The sequence below is a fragment of the Schistocerca cancellata genome, chromosome 3, assembly GCF_023864275.1.
Source record: "Schistocerca cancellata isolate TAMUIC-IGC-003103 chromosome 3, iqSchCanc2.1, whole genome shotgun sequence".
Taxonomy (NCBI): Eukaryota; Metazoa; Arthropoda; class Insecta; order Orthoptera; family Acrididae; genus Schistocerca; species Schistocerca cancellata.
Genome location: NC_064628.1, coordinates 389271388 through 389297015, shown reverse-complemented (window position 1 = coordinate 389297015; position 25628 = coordinate 389271388). Strand labels below are relative to the sequence as shown.

At 38.8% G+C, this 25628-nt stretch overlaps 2 protein-coding genes across 2 annotated transcripts in view; one reads left to right on the top strand and one right to left on the bottom strand.

Moving 5' to 3' along the window:
- Nucleotides 1-6646, top strand: part of LOC126175110 (palmitoyl-protein thioesterase 1) — a 45494-nt gene extending 38848 nt beyond the window's left edge. Inside the window, exon 6 of the mRNA XM_049921662.1 lies at nucleotides 6521-6646. Within this exon, the coding sequence (XP_049777619.1) occupies nucleotides 6521-6646 (126 nt within the window). The remainder of the gene's footprint in view (nucleotides 1-6520) is intronic.
- Nucleotides 6647-24853: 18207 nt separating this feature from the next.
- The window catches only part of LOC126175107 (kelch-like protein 12), a 75377-nt gene continuing 74602 nt past the window's right edge, over nucleotides 24854-25628 (bottom strand). Inside the window, exon 13 of the mRNA XM_049921661.1 lies at nucleotides 24854-25263. Coding sequence (XP_049777618.1) covers nucleotides 25228-25263 — 36 coding nt within the window. The 3' untranslated portion in view covers nucleotides 24854-25227. The remainder of the gene's footprint in view (nucleotides 25264-25628) is intronic.

Here is a 25628-nt window from a genome sequence, read left to right as displayed (position 1 = left end):
GTCTTTTGATTTGACGCCACTTCGGCGATTTGCGTGGAGAAAATCTCCGAACCAGGGAATCGAACCCGGGCCCTTAGGATTGACAGTCCATCGCACTGACCACTCAGCTACCGGGGGCAGACCTGAGGCTGTTCAGCTTTATTATAGTAATACTATATTGAATTTATCATCTGCTTGTGCATTTTTGTTTTATTCTTGACCTCACTATAGTATGTTGTCAGTAAAGAAAAAGTGCTTAAAAAATTCCTTAATTTTTATTTCGTAAGTTCAGTATGAACCATTTGACACTTAACACTTTCATTTAATTGTATTAATAGTAAGCTAAGAAATAGCTGTGGTTATCTCATAACTAAGTTCCATTTTCATCAGTTTTTCTGTGGCTATTTTATAACTAATTTCATTTTATAACTAATTTCATTTATCGTTCCATTTTCTAACTTGCAGTAAGAGTGCTCAGTGTACTTCTATTCTTATTCATTTGAATGAAGGCAAATTCATTAGTTCAGATCTGTTTGATTATTTTACATTCTTTTAAAATATGTAAACAAGAATGAAAATGTATCATACACAGTGTGCTTGTAACATTTATTTATTATCTATTACGCATCATTCATGCTGAAATCTACCACATTAATGCACTTTTATTTTGTAACTAGACTACTTCTTTTCACCCCTTTATTACCTTTTTATAGTAAGAGTTGTCAGCATATCCCTATTCTTATTCATTAAAATGAAAGTAAATTCTTAGTCTAGGATTTGTACAGTAATTTTGCACTGGCTTTTTAAAATATTGTATAATGCATCCATCATTCATGCTAAAATGTACTATATTAAAATGTCCTGTAAGTTTGAATTTTTTTATTAAAATTTCCTTTTTTATTTTATTATATACCACATGGAGAAATAGTTTTACACTGTTTTAACTTACTCCACTATAACTGATGCAAATGTCATGTGATAGGAGAATTTTTCCCCACCACATCCTTATTTTTCACTTTAGTTTTACACCAATGTTGACAAACTGCACTTTGCAGTGCCAGGTATGTGTGAGTTCATAATATTTTGTATTTATTTCTACTACCCCTGAGACAAATTTTCTTTATATTGCACTTCTGTAAAGCCATTATTGTTAAATTAAATGTTGTGATTCTGGTAGTGTTTGTTTATTTAATACAGAGTATCATAGACAACATTATCCAGTTTGATACCATCTATCTTGCCTTCCAGAAGCCATTATATACAGTTCCACAGTGTTCTTTAGTGAACAAAATGTGAGCTTACTGAGTGCTGGACCAGTTATGTGATTGGATTCAGGGCTTCTTAGTTGGTAGACATCATCACATCATTCTTCACAATAAAAAAATCATGAGACGTGAAAATAGCTTCAGCTGTACCACAAGGAGGCGTTATATATGACTGTTACTGTTCATGATATAAATAAATGATGTAGTGGATAATGTTGGACTCTCTGTGAAGGTGTTCATTAATGATGATGTCATCTACAGGAAGGTCACAATGGCAGGCTGTAGTGAACTACGGGAACAAAAGCAGAGGGTTAGCTATTGTTGCTTGGACTGGGAATTAATCCTGACTGTAAATAAACATAACATATTACTGAGAACCTGGTGAAGAGACCCAGTGCTACAACACCACTGGCAATAAGTCAGTGGAAACAGAAACAACCGTAAAATATCTAAGAGTAATGTCCAGAATGATCTAAATGATCCCACAGAACTACTTGTAGAAAATGCTGATGACAGTCTAGATCCAATGGAAAAACCTTAAGGAAATGAAATCATCTGTGAAAGAAGTGGTTTAAAGAACTCTCGTTTCACTGAATCTTCAAACGTTTATCAGTTTGGGTCCCTCACAGATAGGAGTAATATGGAGGGGGGGGGGGGGTCATCATAGACTTGTTTAATAAATGCGAGAGTGTTAGGGAGATGCTCAACAAACTCCACGAGCAGGCACTACAAGAGAAATGGTGTTCCTTCATGTAGAGGTTTGCTGTTGAAAATCTGATTGTGTACATTCCTACATACATAATGTAAAATGAGTATGACAGGAAAATCAGAGATATTAGAACTCATATGTAGATTTAACCACAGTCATCCTTCCCATGCACCATTTGCAAATGGAACAAGAACATAGGGAAATGATAGTAGTACTCAAATTATCTTCACCACACACTGTATTGGTGGCTTACAGAATGTAGATGTAAATGTAGATGACAGCCATACTGGCAATGAACTTGAAATGAAAGACTTTAATGGAATTATTTTTACCTTTTTTAGTTGTTATATCACTTTATGATAAGGGTAACTAGATGAATTGAGAGTGATAGTTACAAATTGTAATTTAATGTAAATTCTTAATATGAATATTGGTTGACTGTGTGTGTAACAATAGGAAGAAATTTGAATATGGGAATGTTTTGTCACATTACACTAAATACATTTTGCGAAAATTTCCTTGCATTGTGGATTACATGACCCATACATGAAGAGAACATTCAGTGCACTGAATTAAAAAGCTCAAGTATATCAGTTGCTAGTATATCTTAAGAAAGGAATTGGTAACCACAGTGTTATTTTAACATCATTGTTTGCTAGAAGGTATTATTCATTTAAGACTGTCACAAAACATTTCATACTTTTGACTGTCCCCTCAGGGTGCCAGAACTATAGATCTGTTTCTTTTATGTTAATTCATGATGGAACATTTTTGTGGTTAAAAATTCATTACAAAAAGCAGCATGGAGGGTGGAAACTGTGTAGAGTAGGGTGAGAGTGTGGAGTGAGTGAAGTGGGGAGCATAGGGACAAAGGTGGAAGTGGGTGTGGAAGAGGCTAGCAGGCATTGAGGCCAAGAGGATAGCGAGATTGAAGGCTGTGTCATGAAGACAATTTCCATCTACATAGTGTGGAGCAGCTGGTGTCAGTGTCAAAAATAGGTACAAATGACAAGGTTAGTGAAGCAGCCATTGAAGTAAGCATGTTGTGCTCAGCAGTGTATTCTACCACTGAGTGATCAACTCTGGTCTTGGCCATAATTTGGAGCTCGTCATTAATTCAGATGAACATCTGATTGATAGTCATGTCCATATAGAAGGCCGTGCAAAAGGCAAAAGTTACAGCAAATTTGCTGTATGATATGACTGGTTACCGTATTTACTCGAATCTAAGCCGCACCTGAAAAATGAGACTCGAAATAAAGGAAAAAAAAAAATTTCCCGAATCTAAGCCACACCTAAAAATTGAGACTCGAAATTCAAGGGGAGAGAAAAGTTTTAGGCCGCACCTCCAAATCGAAACAAAGTTGGTCCATTGTAATACGAGACACAATTTAGGTCGAATGAAAGACGACACAGCTACAGTAGTTTGGTTCGAGTCGTAAGCTTAGCAGTTAAGCTTTACCAGGTAGCCATTGCTATGCGTCAAGCGCTCCGTCCGTATTTATACGGGTACCCTTCCTTTTTCACGTGCTTCGTCTGGTTTGAATCGATTGCTTATTTTGCTTTGATCTGATAAGTGCGGTTTTGTTTGTTATAGGTGTTTACGTCACTCTAAGCTGAAAATGCATTACTGTACTGTGTCATGCATTGTTTGTCGCATTCTGATAGTGCGTGTGTACGGCCTGTCGCCGCTCGCGGCATGACTTGCTTTTGTGCGCGCTACCGCCTCTTAAAAAGAGGAATCGTCTCATTAGCGAAACAATGGCAAGAGACTGCAGTTTGTTGTTACTTACACTGCTGCTTTCTTTGATAATGATCAACAAGAACCAAATAATAGACTGCGTATGATAAAACATGTTCTGAACGAGAGTTAGGCGCAAATTTTTATCCGTTTGAAAATCTTTGCGGCCGCTTCTTTAGTACATCAAATTCTGCACAGAAATTAGTCGTCTTACATTTAAAATCTAGTCAATTGCCGTGCTTCATTTCTGACTATATCACTATTAGGCATAAGAATAATACGAATATAAACATGACACGATACGTATATTCTTCCGCGTTTGCTGTTGTTTCACTCTAGTTTCGTAGTTTATTAGGCAGACAGGATTTAAATGAGAGCAGCAAACATGAAAGAATACATGGCAAAATGTTTATTTTCCTATTATTCTTATGGTGAAGAGAATACTGCATGTGATTCACATTTCATCAGGTTCCTATTAGCGACCATCTCTTCTCACGGGTAGGAAAAAACTCGGAACGTAGAGTTGGCCATATTAACAAACATCCCAAACAGTCTTGCCAGTCGGATTTTCGTAGTACATTGAAATTCTGCTACATTCGAAGATGAACAATACGGAATTTGTATTTACTTCATTGGACAATGTATGAAAATGCAGTGGTCGAAACTCGGGGCGGAGAAGGAAAAAAAAAAAAGTTTTGGCGCCAGTATTTATCTTTGTGCCCACAATGCATGCTTGTGTAGGGCTACATATATTCGACGGCAGAAGTTAGTTGTGGCGGCACCTACCAACATTTTTCCGAACTTCCGTTGCTTTGCACTCGATTCTAAGCCGCAGGCGGTTTTTTGGATTACAAAAACCGGAAAAAAAGTGCGGCTTAGATTCGAGTAAATACGGTACACATGCCGCCCCCCCCCCCCCCCCCCCCCCCTGCCTATGGAAAAGGACAGGCTCTGATGTGGAGCCACCCCAACCCAAAACATGTATTAAAATAAATTTCTCAGTAACGTGTTACAGAATTTAAATTATCAAAAGCCATTTTGCATATTTCCCATGTGGATTTAAATATTGCCAGTCAACATTTTAAGAACTGTTGGTATGCGATTTCACACAGTGTTTTTTGAACAGGTAGTAGCTAATCTTAAGGCTGCACCTAGAAACAGGGCTTAGCTCTGCGTGGCATAGGTTTGGGGGGAGGTGGCTTCCTCAGAGTACAGCTCTTATGGGTGTGTCTAAGGCTCTGGTATTTCAGTCTAAGGGTGTCCTGCCAACCAGCACACAATTTTCACATTCCATTGCTTACATCAAAGTTGCTGAAACTTTGCTATTGAATCCCTGTGTCTTTATATCTCTGTTAGCTGTGATGTGTCATTAATCAGTGTTTGGAAACAATGCAATATGAATCCATTGTGCAAGGTATCAAGTAAAATATTGAAACTTGTAATTAGGAAGAAAGTTAAGGAACTTGGTTTGCCCAGACCTAATGTAAACATGAATCAAGGACCAAACTAGTGTAAATCCAGGCTACGGTATACATGCAATTTTAACACAGCAGTGTACAATGCAGCTGGATGGTTGCATGTGCTATGCCACTTAAAATGAATGTTTTTGTAATACACAAGTATAAATACGGCAAATACGGTGTGTAAATTACAATGGTGAATGCTCCGGTAGCTCATGTCAGCCAGTCACAGCACAGGATTTGCGACATCATGGAAACATCCCTGTTCCATCACACAAAATCAGAACGCCACGATTTGGCCACACAAAATATTGAAGTTTAGAAATGAAAATACAAGAAACATCAAGCATGCAGCAAAGTTAATATATACACTGCATTAATGATCTTTCCAAAACGCGTCTTGTAGTTCGATTTGTTGGGGGATAAGTTAGCTTCCTATATATTTTATCTTTCATTTAGTTTTTCATGTTATTTAGTAGTTCATTATGAAATGGAAAAAAACATATGGCATGTAAATGCTTGGCTAGAGTATGATGATGTTGCTCCCACTCCTCCTGTAATTTTGGTTGTGGTGACAGACTGATTTGTAGGATAGCCCAACATCTAGGTTAGCGCCAGTCGATAAACGTTGCAACCTTCCCCAGCATGGAAACAATGAGCCACGCCTGGAATAGGATATTCATGTGATAGAACTCTAATGTGATGTGCTGCGGCCAAGAGTAGGGTTAACCACTCAGTGATAGAAAATACTGCTGTGCGCAGCATGCTTGACAATGCCTGCTTCAAACCTTTAACATTTGCATCCTCATCCCTCATACTAGTGTCTCTGAACTGTGTGTATGGAAATTGCCTTTACATCACATCCTTTGATCCCAGAATCCTCCTAGTCTCGATCCCTGTTAGCTCCTGTCCCACATCCAATTCCACTCATATCCCCATGAACCATTTCCCGCTCCACTCCACTCACTTCTTCCTCTAAAAAAACTACTGCTTTGTTTGCCATTTCACCCTCCTTGTCCATTCCTCCGTCTGCCTACACATGAGCAAACTCTCCAGTGCTGGAGTCCAGTCCTGTGCACTTGCCTTCCCCTCTCAGATGTTAGCCACTCTTCCCTCCGATCTTTTGTACCTCTCCCCACTTCCTTTATGCCCTGAGCCAGTTCGCCTGATAAAAGCACTCATCCTATTCAAGCTTCGTGGCTGGTACAACATAGTCATGTGGGACAATGTAGCCATTCTAACTATACAGTGAGCTGTTGCCTTTACTCGTTTCATTATGTATATTCCACTAAGAACTTTCCCTGATCGATAACATTTACTTGGAGTAGTGTGTGGGATGTAATCACTTGTTTTTAAATTGTTACAGGACCGTATAGGCCTAAAACAGATGGATAAAGAGGGCCGCCTGAAACTGATTGCAATTGATGGTAATCATCTGCAGTTTAGTGAAGAATGGTTTGTCAATACAATTCTTCATGGTTTTCTGGAATGATACAGGGAAATATTGATGAGTATAGGGGGATGTATTTCCTGCAAGTTTCTGAAAAAGTACAGTAGACTAAAAATATTTATTTTTAACTGCCAATGAATGCTAGAATGATGAATGTGAGAAATAGTAGACAAAAAAACTCAACACATATGCATATCATTTTCTAACAAACTAGTTAACTTCACTGTTTGGTATACTTTATTTTAAAAACAGTAATAATTGTGCAAACTTGGATTGTGTGTGTGTGTGTGTGTGTGTGTGTGTGTGTGTGTGTGTGTGTGTTCTTCTGATATGCGTATTGAATGTTGTCTGTATTTATTATTTTATTAACTATGCCCAAACACTGTCTGCTTCAATCCAGAGAATCACCCTCAAAGCAAATATAGTTTGTACTTGTACTGTTTTTGGGAACACGTCAATCCTCATTATTTACAAGACTTGTTTTCTAAATCCTGAACAAATTTTGTGTGTTAATCTTGGCAGATGAATGCACACTTTGTATGCATCTTAATTCAGTGTAGACATTGCGTAGTCTAATCTCAAGATTTTTGTAATCCTCTGTAGTTTTATTATTGGCCCTTCTGGATTCCTTAGTGGCTGTGGTATGTGATGTTCTGATATCAGATTTTTTTGTGCTTCTGTGTCAATACTCTTTTTGTAATTTGGTGAAAATGAAAATAATAATGTAATGAAAACTATGAAAAAGCACTGCTTTATGCTTTTGTTTTGGACATTAAAGGCTTAGTGAAATGGAAGAAATGAAGACTGACTAGTGACAGAGCAGCCACAGACTGAACTGTTTCTGCTTTGTAATATGGCAGCAGAAAAAAATTAACATCTTTAGATAAGTTTCATGTCACTGTTGAGTATATACATGTTTGAATACAATTGAGTATTCTATGCATATGATGTAACACGCTGGTGTAGAAATACTATTTATTGGTTTATTTATGTATTATTTATTTTATTCATTTATTAACAATTGCAGCCCACTATCTGAAAAGCTGTAACAGACTTTGTAACCTGTGTTTTTGCATGTAATAAAAGTGTAGATAATAATTATTACTCTTTAATAATTACAAATAACATATATAAAGTGATTAATTAAGGGTGTACAGCAGGTGATTTATTGCATTATTTTTTTATGTTGGAAAATAGGCCATACATACCATCTGCTGGTCCTAGGAGCACAACTGAACTTCCATTCTGAATTTTTTGTGTATGTTACAAAGTAATGCGAGATAACTGGACTTAAATGTCTTTCTAGACCCTCTTAATTTCCCTAATCTGGGCCATTTGTGGCATCTATTCAGAGAGACATAGGAGGATTTGTGTATTCTCAGTCATTGTGTAAAGCTATGATTAAAGAGTGATCTTATTTGAGAAATAACTGTTGATACTTATTTTTCAAGTATTTTTTTTTTCTCATTTTTGATACTGCCAGTCTATCTTACATCTGCATACAAACATTGAGGTGTAATGTCGTAGTTCACTGTTCCTGGATACACATTTTTTGTAGCAATTCTTACACTATTTTACTGTACATCTTCGTACTCCACTTTGTCCAAGACATGCATAATTTCCTGACATATGAGAACACGTGGAAACAGAAATGTTGAATTCTGATAGCTTCCTCAAATTATTCGCTTGTGTAGTTCCGAAGCAATTAGAAGCCTGGCATTTAATACACACTTTTGAACAGTTGGGGCATAAATTAACCCATGTCTTAGACCAGCCTTTGTACATTTTACATTACTATTCACTGACTAAAGAGCTGTAGTTTGAAAATCACAACTTGGATCCACGGTGCCTGCTCCACACTCTAATCCTATAGTCAGCTCTTATCAACTGTTTTCCAGTTGTCAAGGGTACAGAGGCACTCACATCGGTCATCTGCAGCCATATCCCAATAACGTCAAATTTCGCCACACTGTCCAAATGGATATATGTTCATCGTACATCTCACATTGATTTATGCAGTTATTTCATGCAGTACTGCTTGTCTGTTAGCACTGACAACTACGCTAACGCCTCTGCTCTCAGTCGTTAAATTTAGGACATCAGCCACTGCATTGTCTGTCGTGAGAGCTAATGCCTGAAATTTGGTATCCTCGGCACACTCTTGACACTGGACCTCGGAATATTGAATTCCCTAATGATTTCCTAAATGAAATATCCCATGTTTCTAGCTCCAACTACCATTCTGCGTTCAAAGTCTGCTAATTCCCATCGTTTGACCATAATCTTGTCAGACACCTTTTCACATGAATCACCTGAGTACAAATGACAGCTCGACCAATGCACTGCCCTCTTATATCTTGTCTAGGCAATACTGCCACCATCCCTTTATGTGCATATTGCTACCCCATCTCAGAGCTAAAATAGGCAATAAATAGACAGCTGAAGGATAGAAGGAATATATAAATGGACTATACAAGGGAAATGAACTTGAAGGCAAATGGAAGAGGAAGATGAGATAGGAAATAAGATACTGCAGGAAGAATTTGACAGGGCACAGAAAGACCTAAGCCGAATCACTGCCCCTGGAGTAGATTGACATTCCCTCAGAACTGCTGATGTTCTTGTGAGTGCCAGCCATGACAAAACTCTTCCATCTGAGTCATGATTGCAAGATACAGATATGAATTATTTACAGAAAAATAAAAGAACTGGTAGATCAGTTTGGGTTCTGGAGAAATGTTAGAACACATGAAACAATACTGACTTCATGGCTTAGCTTTGAAGATTGCTCAAACAAAGGGAAATCTACGTTTACAGCTTTTGTAGGTTTAGAGAAATCTTTCAACAATGTTGCAATTCCGAAGGTAGCAGGGGTAAAATACAGGTATTGAAAGGTTGTATATGACTTGTACATAACCCAGACAGCAATTATAAGACTCTATGAGCATGAAAGGGAAGCAATAGTTCAGAAGAGTGTTAGATACGGTCAAAGCCTATCCTCATTGTTATTAAATGTATACACAGGGTGAGGAAACCAAAGAATAATTTGGGGAAGGAATTAAAAGTTCAGGAAAAAGCAATAAAAACTTCGAGGTTTGCAGATGACATTATAATACTGTCTGAGACAACGGAGGAATTGGAAGAGCAGTTGAATAGATTGGACAGTGTCTTGAAAGAAGGATATAAGATGAACATCAATGAAAGCAAAACAGTACTAATGGAATGTAGTCCAATTACATCAGGCAATGTTGAGGGAATTGGATTAGGACATGAGACACAAAGAAGTAAATGAGTTTTGCTATTTGGGCTGTAAAATAACTTCTGATGGCTGAAGTAGAGATGGTATAAAAAGTAGGCTGATAATGGCAAGGAAAATGTTTCTGCAAGAGAAATTTGTTACTGTTAAATATAAATTTAAGTGCTGAGAATTCTTTTCAGAAGGCTTTTGTCTGGAGTGTAGCCTTGTACAGCAGTGAAATGTGGACAATAAACAGTTTGGACAAAAAGGAAACTGAATCTTTTGAAATATGGTGTTACAGAAAAATGCTGAAGATTAGATGGGTACTGAATAGCATTAGGGAGAAAGAAATGTGTGGTGTAACTTCACTAAAAGGAGAGATCAGTAGTTAGGACACATTCTGAGACATCAAGGAATCATCAGTTTAGTATTAGGGTGAGGAGTGTGGGAGTAAAAATTCCAGGAGGAGGCCAAGAGAAGAGTACAGTAAGCAGATTCAAATGGATGTGGGTTGTAGAACTTATTTGGAGATGAAAAGGCTTGCACAAGATAGAGCAGTATAGAAAGATGTATCAAACCAGTCTTCATACTGAAGGTCACAGCCACAACAACAACCATTACTACTACTACTATCACTACCACTACTGCATTATTCAGGCAATCACACAATCAGAATATTTATATTAAGATCATGTTTTATTTTTAAGGTAACTTTGAAATTTGAAACAAAATGCTAATTGTACTTGACCAAAAAATGAAAATGTTTCTTGAAAGCCTATGCATTACAGTGCCTTATTGACTTACTGGTTGCACATCTATATCTCCATCTACATGATTACTCTACAATCCACAATTACGTGCCTGAAGAGGGTTCATCAAACCACCTTCAAGCTATTTCTCTACCATTCCACTCTTGAACAGCATGTGGGAAAAATGAGCACTTAAATTTTTCTGTGAGAGCTGTAATCTCTTATTTGACCATGGTGATCATTTCTCCCTCTGTGTGCAGGCATCAACAGCATATTTTCTCAATCAGAGGAGAAAGTTGGTGACTGAAATTTCACAAAAAGGTCCAACTACAATGAAAAAACCTTTTAATTATTGCCACCCCAATTCACATATCATGTCTGTGGTACTCTCTCACCTATTTCACGACAATATAAAACGAGCTGTTCTTCTTCGAGCTTTTTCGGCAATTTCTTTCAGTCCTATCTGATGCGGATCCTACACCGCACAGCAGTACTCAAGAAGAGGGCAGATGTGTGGTTTAAGCAGTCTCTTTAGTAGATCTGTTGCATTTTCTAAGTGTTCGGAGTTTTGGTTTGCTTTATCCACAGCATTATCTAGTTTAAGTTACTTGTTATCGTAATCACTAAGAACTTAGTTAAATTTACAGCCTTTAGACTTGTGTGATTTATCATGTAAACAAAATTTAGCAGGTTTCTTTTAGTACTCATGTGAATGACGTCACACATTTCATTATTTAGAATCAGTTGCTGCTTTCTGCATCATACAGATATCTTGTCTACTTCAGTTTGCGATTGGTTTTGATAATCTAATAACGTTAAAGAATGGTACATGACAGTGTCATCTGCAAACAATCTAAGAGGGCTGTCCAGATTGTCTCCTATGTCGTGTATGTAGATCAGAAAGAGCGGAGGGTCTATAACACTTCCTTGGGGAATGCCAGGTATTACTTCTGTTTTACTCAGTGACTTTCCATCAGTTACTATGAAATGTGACCTTTGCGAAAGGAACTCACGTAACTGAGGCTATATTCCATATGCACACAATTTAATTAAAAGATGCTCGTGAGGAATGGTGGCAAAAGCCATCTGGAAATCTAATAATATGGAATGAATGCGACATCTCCAGTTGATAGCTCTCATTACTTCGTGAGAATAAAGAGCTAGTTGTGTGTCACAAGGAAAATATTTTCTGAATCTGTGCTGTCCGTTTGTCAATAAATCATTTTCTCCAAGGTAATTTGCAATGTTTGAACACAGTATATGTCCCAAACCCTACTGCAAATTGATGTTAGTGATATGGGTCTGCAATTCAACAGATTACTCCTATTTCATTTCTTGAGTATTGGTGTGACTTGAGCAACTTTACAATCTTTAGGTGTTGAACTTACAGTAAGTAAGCAGGTGTATATGATTGCAAAGTCTGAAAATTTTTAAAATTTTCTGTAGCCATGTTGGGTGTCAGATAGCACATTTTTTGTCTGAAAAAATGATCTCACTGCATCTAGAGAGGTAACTGGAGCAAATCTAACACCTTTAACTTATGTAGGATTCATTTCTGCTGCAATAGAACTGTCACACAGTATAACTTTTGAGTGTTTTCGAGGTTTGTTACAGAGATGCTAAACAAACTCCACTGGCAGACATTACAAGACAGGCATTGTGCATCACAAAAAGATTTACTATTGAAATTTCGGGACAGCACTTTTCAGTATTAGTCAGCCAACATATTACTTCCCCCCACATATACCTCACATAATGACCACGAGGAGCAAATTTGAGAAATTAGAGCCAATACAGAGGCTTACCTACAGTCATTCTTCCCATGCACTATTCGCAAGTGGAACAGGGTTGGAGGGATCAGATAATAGTATTGAAAGTACCCCCCCCCCCCCCCCCCCACCACCACCACCACCACACACCACACACCATTAGGTGGCTTGCGGAGTATGATGTAGATGTAAAGTATAAACCATAATAAATACTGAAAAATTCTAATGAGATAGCTTTGCGTATTGTTGGCAAGTTTATAATAACCTGAAGAGTAATTTGTCAGAGCCAACCTTATACAGTCTGAAAGATGAGGATCAATCAGTTTATTTATTTTTATTCTAAGTTCATCACTGAAAACACATTCATACTGATAAGTTGATCCAAAAAAATGATTAAACATACGACACCACTTTTACACTTTTAGGGCTGGGAAATGTCATTTTTAAATCAATTTATTTCCTCGTCAAGTTCACTCTCACTACAAAAAAAGAAGAGTACTCATTTTACTTGAAATACCGTATTTACTCGAATCTAAGCCGAACCTGAAAAATTAGACTCTAAAATCAAGGAAAAAAAATTTTCCCGAATTTAAACTGCACCTGAAATGTGAGACTTGAAATTCAAGGGGAGAGAAAAGTTTTAGGTCGCACCTCCAAATCGAAACAAAGTTGGTCCATTGTAATATGAGATACAATTTAGGTCAAATGAATGACGATACAACTACAGTAGTTTGGTTCAAGTCGTAAGCTTAGCAGTTAAGCTTTGCCAGGTAGCCATTGCTATGCATCAGGCGCTCCATCCGTATTTATGCGGGTACCCTTCCTTTTTCACGTGCTTCGTCTGGTTTGAATTGATTGCTTATTTTTCTTTGATCTGATAAGCGCAGTTCTTTTTGTTATAGGTGTTTACATCACTCTAAGCTGAAAATGCATTACTGTACTGTGTCATGCATTGTTTGTCGCATTCTGATACTACGTGTTTACGGTCTGTCGCCGCTCGTGGCATGGCTTGCTTTCATGCGCGCTACCGCCGCTTACAATTTTTTGTTGTTACTTACACTGCTGCTTTCTTTGATAATGACCAACAAGAAGCAAATAATAGACTGCGTATTATAGAAGATGTTCTGAACAAGAGTTTAGCGAATATTTTTCCTCCCTTTGAAAATCTTATTTAAAAATCTAGTCAATTGCCGTGCTTCATTTCTGACTGTATCACTATTAGGCATAAGAATAATACGAATATAAACACGACATGATATGTATATTCTTCCGCGTTTGCTGTTGTCTCACTCTAGTTTCGTAGCTTATGAGGCAGACAGGATTTAAATGAGATAACAGCAAACACGAAACAATACATTGCAAAATGTTTATATTCGTATTATTCTTATGGTGAAGAGAATACTGCATGTGATTCACAATTCATAAAAGATCCTGTTAGCAACCATCTCTTCTCACAGATAGGAAAGTGCTACATATATTCGACGGCAGAAGTTAGTTGTGGCAGCACCCACCAATATTTTTCGCAACTTCTGCTTGCTTTGCACTCGATTCTAAGCCGCATGCGGTTTTTTGGATCACAAAAACCGGAAAAAAAGAGCGGCTTAGATTCGAGTAAATACGGTAGTTTCCACACCCATTATTTGGAAAGATAGTGATATGAAATCTAGAACAGGTTCCATTGCCCTGAAATTTGAAAATCCATTTTAAACTCTCTTGATTGTTGTAAAGCTGGCCGTTTACTTCTTTTCAGCTTCTTGACCCATTGCTGGTTTTTGATCAGACTGTATTCAAGGAAACTGTTTCACATTTAATTTCTGTAACTTTGCAATTCAAAGGTCAATTTTTATGTGAAACACATTATAGAAGAAATAGGTGCTGTAACTACCAAATTAGTGTGCTTGCCGCTTCATACTTCGCGTGTGAATTTTGTGCTCGATTCGGCCACTAGAGGCCAATTGGCCTGCTAGTACAACAACAGTTGCTTGTGCAGCCTGCTGCCTGTGTCCCCTGTTAGAACTAATGACTATACGGGACAGAGCGCAAGGCTCTGCTGGCCACTTGTGTGTTGTCTGTTGTATGTACTTTCTTCCTCATCTATAAATGCTTTTTTCATGTAAAAGCTGAAAGCAAGGGGAAACTAAAGCCGTAATTTTTCCCGAGGGCATGCAGATTTACCGTATGGTTAAATGATGATAGCGTCCTCTGGGGTAAAATATTCCCCCATTCGGATCTCCGAGCGGGGACTACTCAAGAGGATGTCGTTATCGGGAGAAAGAAAACTGGCGTTCTACAGATCGGAGTGTGGAATGTCAGATCCCTTAATCGGGCAGGTAGGTTAGAAAATTTAAATAGGGAAATGGATAGGTTAAAGTTAGATATAGTGGGAATTAGTGAAGTTCGGTGGCAGGAGGAACAAGACTTCTGGTCAGGTAACTACAGGGCTATAAACACAAAATCAAATAGGTATAATACAGGAGAAGGTTTAATAATGAATAGGAAAATAGGAATGCAGGTAAGCTACTACCAACAGCATAGTGAACACATTATTGTGGCCAAGATAGATACGAAGCCCACGCCTACCACAGTAGTACAAGTTTATATGCCAACTAGCTCTGCAGATGATGAAGAAATTGAAGAAATGTATGATGAAATAAAAGAAATTATTCAAATAGTGAAGGGAGACGAAAATTTAATAGTCATGAGTGACTGGAATTCGGCAGTAGGAAAAGGGAGAGAAGGAAACGTAGTAGGTGAATATGGATTGGGGGTAAGGAATGAAAGAGGAAGCCACCTGGTAGAATTTTGCACAGAGCACAACTTAATCATAGCTAACACTTGGTTCAAGAAATATGGAAGAAGCCTGGAGATACTGACAGATTTCAGATAAATTATATAAAGGTAAGACAGATATTTAGGAACCAGGTTTTAAATTGTAAGACATTTCCAGGAGCAGATGTGGACTCTGACCACAAGCTATTGGTTATGAACTGTAGATTAAAACTGAAGAAACTGCAAAAAGGTGGGAATTTTAGGAGATGGGACCTGGATAAACTGAAAGAACCAGAGGTTGTACAGAGTTTCAGGGAGAGCATAAGGGAACAATTGACAGGAATTGGAGAAAGAAAGACAGTAGAAGAACAATGGGTAGCTTTGAGGGACGAAGAAGTGAAGGCAGCAGAGGATCAAGTAGGTAAAAAGATGAGGGCTAGTAGAAATCCTTGGGTGACAGAAGAAATATTGAATTTAATTGATGAAAGAAGAAAATATTAAAATGCAGTAAATGAAGCAGGCAAAAAGGAATACAAACGTCTCAAAAATGAGATTGACAGGAAGTGCAAAATGGCTAAGCAGGGATGGCTAGAGGACAAATGTAAGGATGTAGAGGCTTATCTCACTAGGGGTAAGATAGATACTGCCTACAGGAAAATTAAAGAGACCTTTGGACAAAAGAGAACAACTTGTATGAATATCAAGAGCTCAGATGGAAACCCAGTTCTAAGCAAAGAAAAGGGAAAGCAGAAAGGTGGAAGGAGTATATAGAAGGTCTATACAAGGGCGATGTACATGGGGACAATATTATGGAAACGGAAGAGGATTTAGATGAAGATGAAATGGGAGATATGATACTGCGTGAAGAGTTTGACAGAGCACTGAAAGATCTAAGTCGAAACAAGGCCCTGGGAGTAGACAATGTTCCATTAGAACTACTGACGGCCTTGGGAGAGCCAGTCCTGAAAAAACTCTACCATCTGGTGAGCAAAATGTACGAGACAGGCGAAATACCCTCAGACTTCAAGAAGAATATAATAATTCCAAGCTGGCCGGAGTGACCAGCGTTTCTAAGCACTTCAGTTTGGAACGCCGCGACCGCTACGGTCGCAGGTTCGAATCCTGCCTCGGGCATGGATGTGTGTGATGTCCTTAGGTTGGTTAGGTTTAAGTACTTCTAAGTTCTAGGGGACTGATGACCTCCGATGTTAAGTCCCATAGTGCTCAGAGCCATTTTTTAATAATTCCAATCCCAAAGAAAGCAGGTGTTGACAGATGTGAAAATTACCGAACTATCAGTTTAATTCGGGGATGATCAGTTTGGATTCCATAGAAATGTTGGAACACATGAGGCAATACTGACCCTACGACTTATCTTAGAAAATAGATTAAGGAAAGGCGAACCTACGTTTCTAGCATTTGTAGACTTAGAGAAAGCTTTTGACAATGTTGACTGGAATACTCTCTTTCAAATTCTGAAGGTCGCAGGGGTAAAATACAGGGAGCGAAAGGCTATTTACAATTTGTAGAGAAGCCAGATGGCAGTTATAAGAGCGGAGGGGCGTGAAAGGGAAGCAGTGATTGGGAAGGGAGTGAGACAGGGTTATAGCCCCTCCCAGATGTTATTCAGTCTGTACATTGAACAAGCAGTGAAGAAAACAAAAGAAAAATTCGTAGTAGGTATTAAAATCCGTGGAGAAGAAATAAAAACTTTGAGGTTCGCCGATGACATAGTAATTCTGTTGGAGACAGCAAAGGACCTGGAAGAGCAGCTGAGCGGAATGGACAGTGTCTTGAAAGGAGGATATAAGATGAACATCAACAAAAGCAAAACGAGGATAATGGAATGTAGTCGAATTAAGTCGGGAGATGCTGAGGGTATTAGATTAGGAAATGAGACGATTAAAGTAGTAAATGAGTTTTGTTATTAGGGGAGCAAAATAACTGATGGTCAAAGTAGAGAGGATATAAAATGTAGACTGGCAATGGCAAGGAAAGCGTTTCTGAAGAAGAGAAATTTGTTAACATCGAGTATAGATTTAAGTATCAGGAAGTGGTTTCCGAAAGTATTTGTATGGAGTGTAGCCATGTATGGTAGTGAAACATGGGTGATAAATAGTTTGGACAAGAGGAGAATAGAAGCTTTTGAAATAGGGTGCTAAAGATTAGATGGATAGATCACATAACTAATGAGGAGGTATTGAATAGGATTGGGGAGGAGTTCGTGGCATAACTTTACTAGAAGAAGGGATTGGTTGGTAGGACATGTTCTGAGGCATCAAGGGATCACCAATTTAGTATTGGAGGGCAACGAGGAGGGTAAAAATCATAGAGGGAGACCAAGAGATGAATAGACTAAGCAGATTCAGAAGGATGTAGGTTGCAGTAGGTACTGGAAGATGAAGAAGCTTGCACAGGATAGAGTAGCATGGAGAGCTGCATCAAACCAGTCTCAGGACTGAAGACCACAACAACAATGTAAAAGTTACAATGTTCTTGGGGTAGAACACTTTGGCAATGAGTACAGTATTCGACTTCATGTGCTCCACTTCGGTCATCGTTTCTTTGAGTTTAATTTCCATGGAGGCAGTGCTTAAATCTCTTCTTAAGCAACAGCAGGCACTGACAGTTACTATTTCCCTTTTAATGACCACATGCAGCCTCACAGACGACATACTTGCCGCCATTCCCTGCGTATGATGATGCAATAGAAGACTGGGATGGCTGTGAAAAATGCATGCAACATCATTTCCAGGAATTTGGGGTAACAGTGGTAAACTTGTGTGAGGCTCTTTTTTGTCATGGATCTCACCTCATGTGTATCAGTTGTCAGCTCGCCTCTTACAAGAACCTTCAAGTCTTTCTTTTGGTCAGATGTGCAAGTTACTTTCTACCTATCTCAGTAAAATTATTCCATTATTGCTGCTCGTGTGGAGTTTTACCATTGCCAAAAGCTGCCAAAACATACAGGGCAGGGGCAGCAGTACTGCATGGACTTTGTCTTCGTCATAATTTTGTGACAAATTTTCATAAGGAACGCTAAGCAGACCAAATGGTTTGAGATGCAATCATACGTTTTACTCCTGACAGGGAAGCTCTACAAGTATGAAAATCCTATGGTTACAGAAGTATTAAACATAGCTCAGTCATTTGAAGTTTCACAGGCTGCAGGTAGTCCGATAGAATCCTGATCCAAAGTTTCATAAATTGTTCCTCCCAGCCTTCAGTTCACAAGGAAACGGAGAAGATGCAGCAGTCCAACAGGCATTTCAGCCTTTTAGAACAACTTATTGCATCAGTTCCAGGCTGCATCAACTATTTGGAGGACATAGTTCTCTCTGGTGCCTCTACAGAAAAATATTTGCAGAAACTCCATGCTCTGTTTTCTGTTTCACAGTCTGCAAGGTTAAAGTGCAATTTGGACAAGACACGGTTTTTTCAACCATCTATTATCTATTTGGGCTTTTAAGTGTTGTGTGCTGCCATTACACCAGCATATTGAATCTATGGCAGCATTGCCACACCCTCATGTCCGTCAAGGAATTGTAGGCATTTTAGGCAAAATTGTGTATTACCACAAATTCGTACCGGACGCTGCTGCTGTGGCACAACTGCTCCACAAAGACACTTTTTTTTCCCCAGGCATTGTTGGGGAAATTGTGTGACTAGTTCCAGCGTGCATCCTTGTAGCCATGGCCAACTCCCCGTCAGCTTGGGAAATAGTTCACGTAGATTTTACGGGACTTTTTTAAATATGACCTGGCTCCTTGCGATTGATGTGTACTCTAGGTTCCTGTATGCAGTGCATTTTCTGTCTAAAAGTGGTGTTCACCATGTCACAGCTCCTCCTTCCCAACCCAATTAACTGGGGAAGCAGAATGACTAGTACAAACATTGAAGACTCAGATGAAAAAATGTGTTTCGTGTGTGTCACCGCAAGTGGCTCTTGGCCGGTTCCTCGGTTCTTACAGGTTTACTCCAGTTGGAGGTAAAGAATCCAGCAGGGTTGTTGCGTAGCCATTAGCCCTGTACTCTGCTACATCTGCTTCAACCAATGCCACAACATCCGCCTACACTGGTGTCGCAACACTTTTGTGGGCTCACACTTCTGACACCAGACTGGAAGACTGAAATGGGTGCCTGCAGTCATCGAGAGTCACCATTGTTGATGCCTCTGTGTCATTCGCATTGCTGAGGGGACGGCGTCACAACACTTCAACCTTGCATGGACTTTTCTGCTGCCCTGGCATCCTCTGTCCATCTGGCAGTCTCCCTACATCATGACCAGCGCCCTCGCCTTTTCTGCTGCCGCTTTCACAATTGTCTCCTCTGCTGTGGGTGCCCCCTTCAGCTGTCGGGGGCCAAGGCAGAATACTGCCTCCCTCGCTGTCACAGCCAACACCTCCACCACTGCCTCCTCCATTGCAGCCCGGGACGCGAGGGAGGGGGCGGCACCACATCTGTCCACTCTCATGCCACTTCTGACCCTACATGCCGGTGGCAGCACGTCGCGTGACTCAGCAAACAATGTGAATGGCGGAAGAAATTTATTTGAGCATAGTGCTCACTTCTTTGCAAAGGAAGATGAGTCTAACTACTAAGAGAGAGAGAGAGAGTGTGTGTGTGTGTGTGTGTGTGTGTGTGTGTGTGTGTGTGTTTTGCTTCATAGTTCATGCTTAATTTGGCCACTAGGTCTGCTAGTATGACAGCAATTGCATGTGCAGCCTGCTGGCTGTGGCCCCTGTTAGAACTAATGGCTACCTATGTCAGACACAAGGCTCCACTGGTCTCTTCTATGTTGCCTGTTGTATGTACTTTGCCTCTCATGTGTTTATGCTTATTCATGAAATAAAGTTACGGTGTTCCTGGGTTATAACAGCAAGAATTATGAAGCTTTCATTTTACCTTTGAAGCTATTTGTTTAGCTCATTAAGTTTAACTACTAGTTCAGGTACAAATGCCATATCCAACAATCAGCACAAATCATGCAGTTGTGGTTAATCTTCCTCTCTTTCAGACACGAGAGATTTTATTGCTGGTGAAGTCCTCTAAATCTGTTTAGAACCATACCTCTATAAAGCCATTGAACTGCGGTGTGCAACTGCAGGTCTCCAGACTGGGTATCCAGCTCTTCTAATAGCACTCTAAACTTTCTTCTCTGTAGTGATTGCAAGAATTTTGAATTCACAATTTTTGTAACACTATTCATAACATGTATTACTGAATATGTCCACAAAGCATCTGCTTATGCATGTTACAATGAAACTTGAAGGCGATAAAGATACGCCATTCACACACAATGTGACATCTTTTGTGTTTGCCATCAGTAGTAATAGATGCAAGTTTCTGAATAGACAAATCATATTCATAAATGAAGGATTTGAATGCATTGTAAACATTCCCTCCTCATGTAGCATCTTTGGAGGTCAAACTGTAAGCAGGTCTTTTACACTGAAATCCGAAAAATCAACCTTACAAAAATCATAAGTTCAGGTGAATCGACTATCTACTGATTCGTCTAACTACAATCTGAAACACAAGCATGACGGCAAACCTGTTATCAGTTGACTTTTTATATTTTCTGCCATTAATTCTATTTTTATTGTCACAGTATGTCTTGACAGACAAGTCTCTGTTTGCCAATACTATCTCCAATTTGTTTTTCAATGCGGAAAACGGACTCGCTAGTTGCCAGAAAGCACTCCTTAACAACTGTGCCGTTGTCAAATTGTTTTGCACATTTTCATCAATACTTCTGATCACGAAATGATCCTATGTTTGATGAGAGACTTTTTATACAGGCTTTACAAAAATACTGCTGCAATTGTAATTTACTTTGAAGGTTAGATTTTAAGGTTAGAAAGTGTCTACCTTCTCAGCTAACTACCAGCAGCTGCTTCCAATTCGAAGTCTTTGTGAACTGTTCGAAATTGACATTCATTATTTCCCTTTTCAGGTATTACTTATCAAATACATACACCTGTCTTTATGCAGTGTATATAAAACTGTTCTTTCCACCCACCACAGAAGTGGCATGTTTTCCTGTGTTTAGCTACATTCACATTTCACAAACACTGAGTGAAAATTATAACTTGGCATGTGGACTCCTTAGTTTGTATGAGTGGGACTATTAGATGAATGTGTTGTCAGATTTACCACCTACAAATACCATGCGAATCACTCATTGTCAGCAAACTGGTATGTCTCGAAAACAGTTCATTTAAACAGATTTTGGACATAGGTTTTGAAAGATCGACTCAAAGCCTTGTCAATCGACCAGATGACCACGCTCGATGGGTTGAGCACCCCTGGTCTATGGACACACTAAAAAAAAAAAATTTCAGTGGAGGAAGATACAAGCTGGAAATTGAGCGGTAACTCTTGTTTTGAATGCTACAAGAAGAAGCAAAACCATCAAAAGTGCTTCATTCCCAAAGCACTTTCCAAGAAGACAGTGGCTTGTTTCTTGAGTACTCCAGCCATGTGCTTTTGAGAACCAAAGCAATCTGTTTGCCCCAAGTCATCATTAAAGTCAGGAAAAGGTAACCAAAATTCATATCGTTCGTTATTTTTACAATGCAAGTTGCCTAAACATATTGAACGATTGATTATGTGACAAAGAAAACAATGAATATATGTGTCTATCGCCGAATAACTTTTCTGTTCCCTTGAGTGATTTTAGTCACATCAAGAACCTGTCAAACCCTACCAAAACTATATTTTTGAGATACTAACATTGAAGAGGAAAAAGTTTTCAGAATTGTCTTGAACCCATGCAAATGTGCATAAATTTGACACACAAATATTTTGAGAAACAGTAAAATGTTTGTACAAAGGAGAGATTATCTTTCACTGTTTTTGTTAACAACCCTGGAGCATGAAAGTTTGGCTCAACTTTCCACTGCCACAGCTTCTATGGTTCCTTCTAATTTATGTAAATGAAGTTTAAGGTGAAAGACGGATCTGCACGAGGTCAATGCTAGGTCAGAAGATGAGAGATGCGAGTTGGGGAAGCCAATAGATGTGATGTCATATGAAAAAGTTCAGCTGTTAGTTATTCCACGGGAAAAATCTGCTATTGTTACTGAACAGTTCAAGTAGTGATTTTGGCTGATTATCATTATTTTTACTGCCTTGGCAAAATAGAGAGAGGAGTACACAAAATAGTCAATATTGATGGAACAAAGTGACATACCATACAATTCTTGCATGGGCAGTAGATTATTTTGTGTGTTCGAAGTGACCTCCCATCAGCAGCTAAACAATGTCGATGCAGCTTAACTGCTGACCGAGCTACAACTGTCAGTGTGACTGGTGTGATAGCAGCACAAGGCACCTTTGTGGTTTCTCGTAGCTTGTTTCTGTTGATAAACTTTTATTTTTCAAGGTCCTCCATAGGTAGAAGTCAAGAGGTGTAAGGTCTGGAGACTGTAGTAGGTATCCAACAGCTCCTCCTCGACCTGTCCATCATCCATCCAAGTAAGCTCTGACGTCTCTGTGGTATTCATAAGTGCCATCATCTTGAAAGTAAAATCTTATTTTAAACAAATGGCAGGTAAAATCTATGTTTGCAGCATATGACAGACCACTAAACACATTAACACCCGGTAGATTTACATGTTTGTCCATGTGAATGTGAGGATTTTCAGGAGCCCAGTATATGCAGGTGTGGCAGTTTACAGTACCGTTTAGTTTGAATTGCATATCGTCAGAGCGATAACCATCCCTGCACACCATACGTCCTTGTGAAGAATGTCTTCAAACAACTCCCAGTACTCCATCCTTCGATCCGGGTCAGTCATCTTCATTCATAGCATGCAGCAATCTTTGAATGTAAACTTCCCAATTTGCAGCCTTCAGAATTTGTCATACCCTTGATCAGCTTACCATGCTTTCATGTGTACCCTGCTTCACAGATTTTTGAAGTTACCTAATAAAATGTTGCAACACAGCAGCATTGGAAGCTGAACTTATTGAGGTTTTCAGTTGGCCAGACCTCTCCTTATGCACCTCCTGAACAGTATGGCCAGCTTCAAATTCATCCCAAATATGATTAATTGTTGTACATGTTGGTGGGTTGGTTCCATAATGTTTTCATACCTTCAGTATCACTCCAATATGGCCTTGTGTTGCTCAAACAACACTTTTACTTAATTCATTGCTGCATTGTCACCCACTGGAAAATGTGCGCCAAGATCTGTTGAGAAAACATTGGACTATGCTACTGTGCAAAACTGCAACAATGTCATTAACATATTAACTACGAAAGAGTGTCTACATTTATTCTGGACCAATGGCACTGCCTCTGACTTGAACTCTTACCCTTGTCTGTGATATGAAGTAAATTCCCGTTATCTGTTAAAATTATTCTGGTGAATAACTGGCCCTATAGCAGATCATCATGTGTATCCAGCCACAGCAATTAAACAATACTGTGCAGCAGCTGTGTAGCAGCCATTGCTGAATACTCTTCGATTTCACTTTGCCTTGTTTAGGCTCTTAGTGCTAGAATGAAAACATTCCTGGCCCGTCATTGTCTATCACTGTCACTATCAATGGCTTCTCAGAAAAGAAATAGTGTCCACAATGTCTACTCTGCCAGTTTTCACAAATGTGGTTACTCTGTTCATCGTTCTCTCCCTCAGTCAACATATAACAAAAAGCTTACAGGCAACACCATACTATCAATTGTGCATTGTTTATACTACTGTGCTTCAGAAGAATGAAGGGTTCTGCCAAAATATAACGACTGCTGTGGAAGAGAATTTTAGGCAACACATTTAAAGCAAAGCAATATGGATTAGGATAGATGGCTACTCACCACACAGATGAGAGATTGAACAGCAAAATGGCTGGCTCTGAGCACTATGGGACTTAACATCTGAGGTCATCAGTCATTGAACAGCAGACAGGCATATTTAAAAGTAGGCTAAGTTTTCCTTAAAAAAGAAAGAGAAAAAAAAAAAAACCACACACACAGAGCGAGCCTCTGTCTTTTTTGTGCACTGAGGCATGACTGCTGTGAGTAGTGATCTCAGTTGGGGATGGATAGTTGAGGCACAGAACAGGCAAGGTGGGAGGGACAGCAGGATAAGTGTGGGGAATTTGTCATTACTTATTTTTGAATGACTCAAAAAAGGTACACAAACAACCACAAAATATGAAATGAAAGTCCAAATGGTGACAAGGAGGCCAGTGTACAAAGTTGTGTGTGCTAAGCTAAGGTTTGTAGCAACCAGAAACAAGGGAAAATCAGTGCAGAGTTCTACACTGTCCCGGTGCTCCTGCTGTTTCCATTAGCCCCCACACCAAGTCTTTTGTTCACTCACAGATAATATCAATATCCAATCTCTTAATTTTAAGAAACAAACATAGAAAAAAGGCTCCTGAGGGGCATTTGATATATACAAAAGTGGAAATCTTTGATGTTAAAAATTGTGCATAATATTTATCTCCATAAAAAATGATTGAGGTAAATATTTCACTTGACTCATTCAGCATTACAACCTTCCAGGACCTCACCACTGCCATCTCTCCAATTTTTAATTTGTAAATGATAGGCAAATTTTCCAGTACAGATATCATATCTTGGCTCCAACAATTTATTTCCTGAGAGAGAGAGAGCCATGTGAAAAGTAACATCAATTATGTATACTACACGGTACAAATGTTTACATAAAAAAATATGTAACAATCTCATTGCTTGCACATTGCAAACAACACATTGTAGTTTTTGCATTTATTAATACAATCTTCCACAACAGACAAGAACACATAACAAATATAGAAAGAATAAATAGAGCAATGTGCGCATGCACTTCTTCATTCTTACCATTACAGATTCATTTATTCTACTGTGAATACATACTCGATTTCACTTTGGTAACTAATATTCAATCAATATGATGAAAAACGTTAGTAGATTGTATACAGAATACAATGAAATAAATTCAGCAATACTGTATTGAAAGCATTTCAAGTCATCACTGTCAATTTTACACCTGTACTTAGGCAGCAGAGTACAGGCACTTGGGATACCAGACCCAAGGACCTTCATTCACTCTTCAGTCTTATACTAGTCTTCCTCTTCAACACCTGTCAGGATCCATCTTTAACCGGATTATACTTCTTCACCTGCAAACAATAATAATGCACAGTCATCAAGTGATGTGATATTTCTGTGTCAACATGACTAATGTTCTTAAGCTTGCTCATTCATTGCCCTGAAGTTGCTGTCTACAATGTCAAACAATTAGGCTGTCCCAATTTTGCTTTCCTTAACAATACTTTTTAACTGATTATTGCTTTGACTGGCTAATAGAAAATAAGGCCTCTTGATTTTTTTCTTTTTTTCCTATACAGTATGTTATTCTTGTGAGTCTACACATAGCAGTACAAGAAGAAATACAGAAAACTGTATTATAGAATGTAGCCTAAATGCATATAATGGCCCCTTATTAGTAGTTAGAAAACAGAATGGAGACACTCATTTGGTTTTA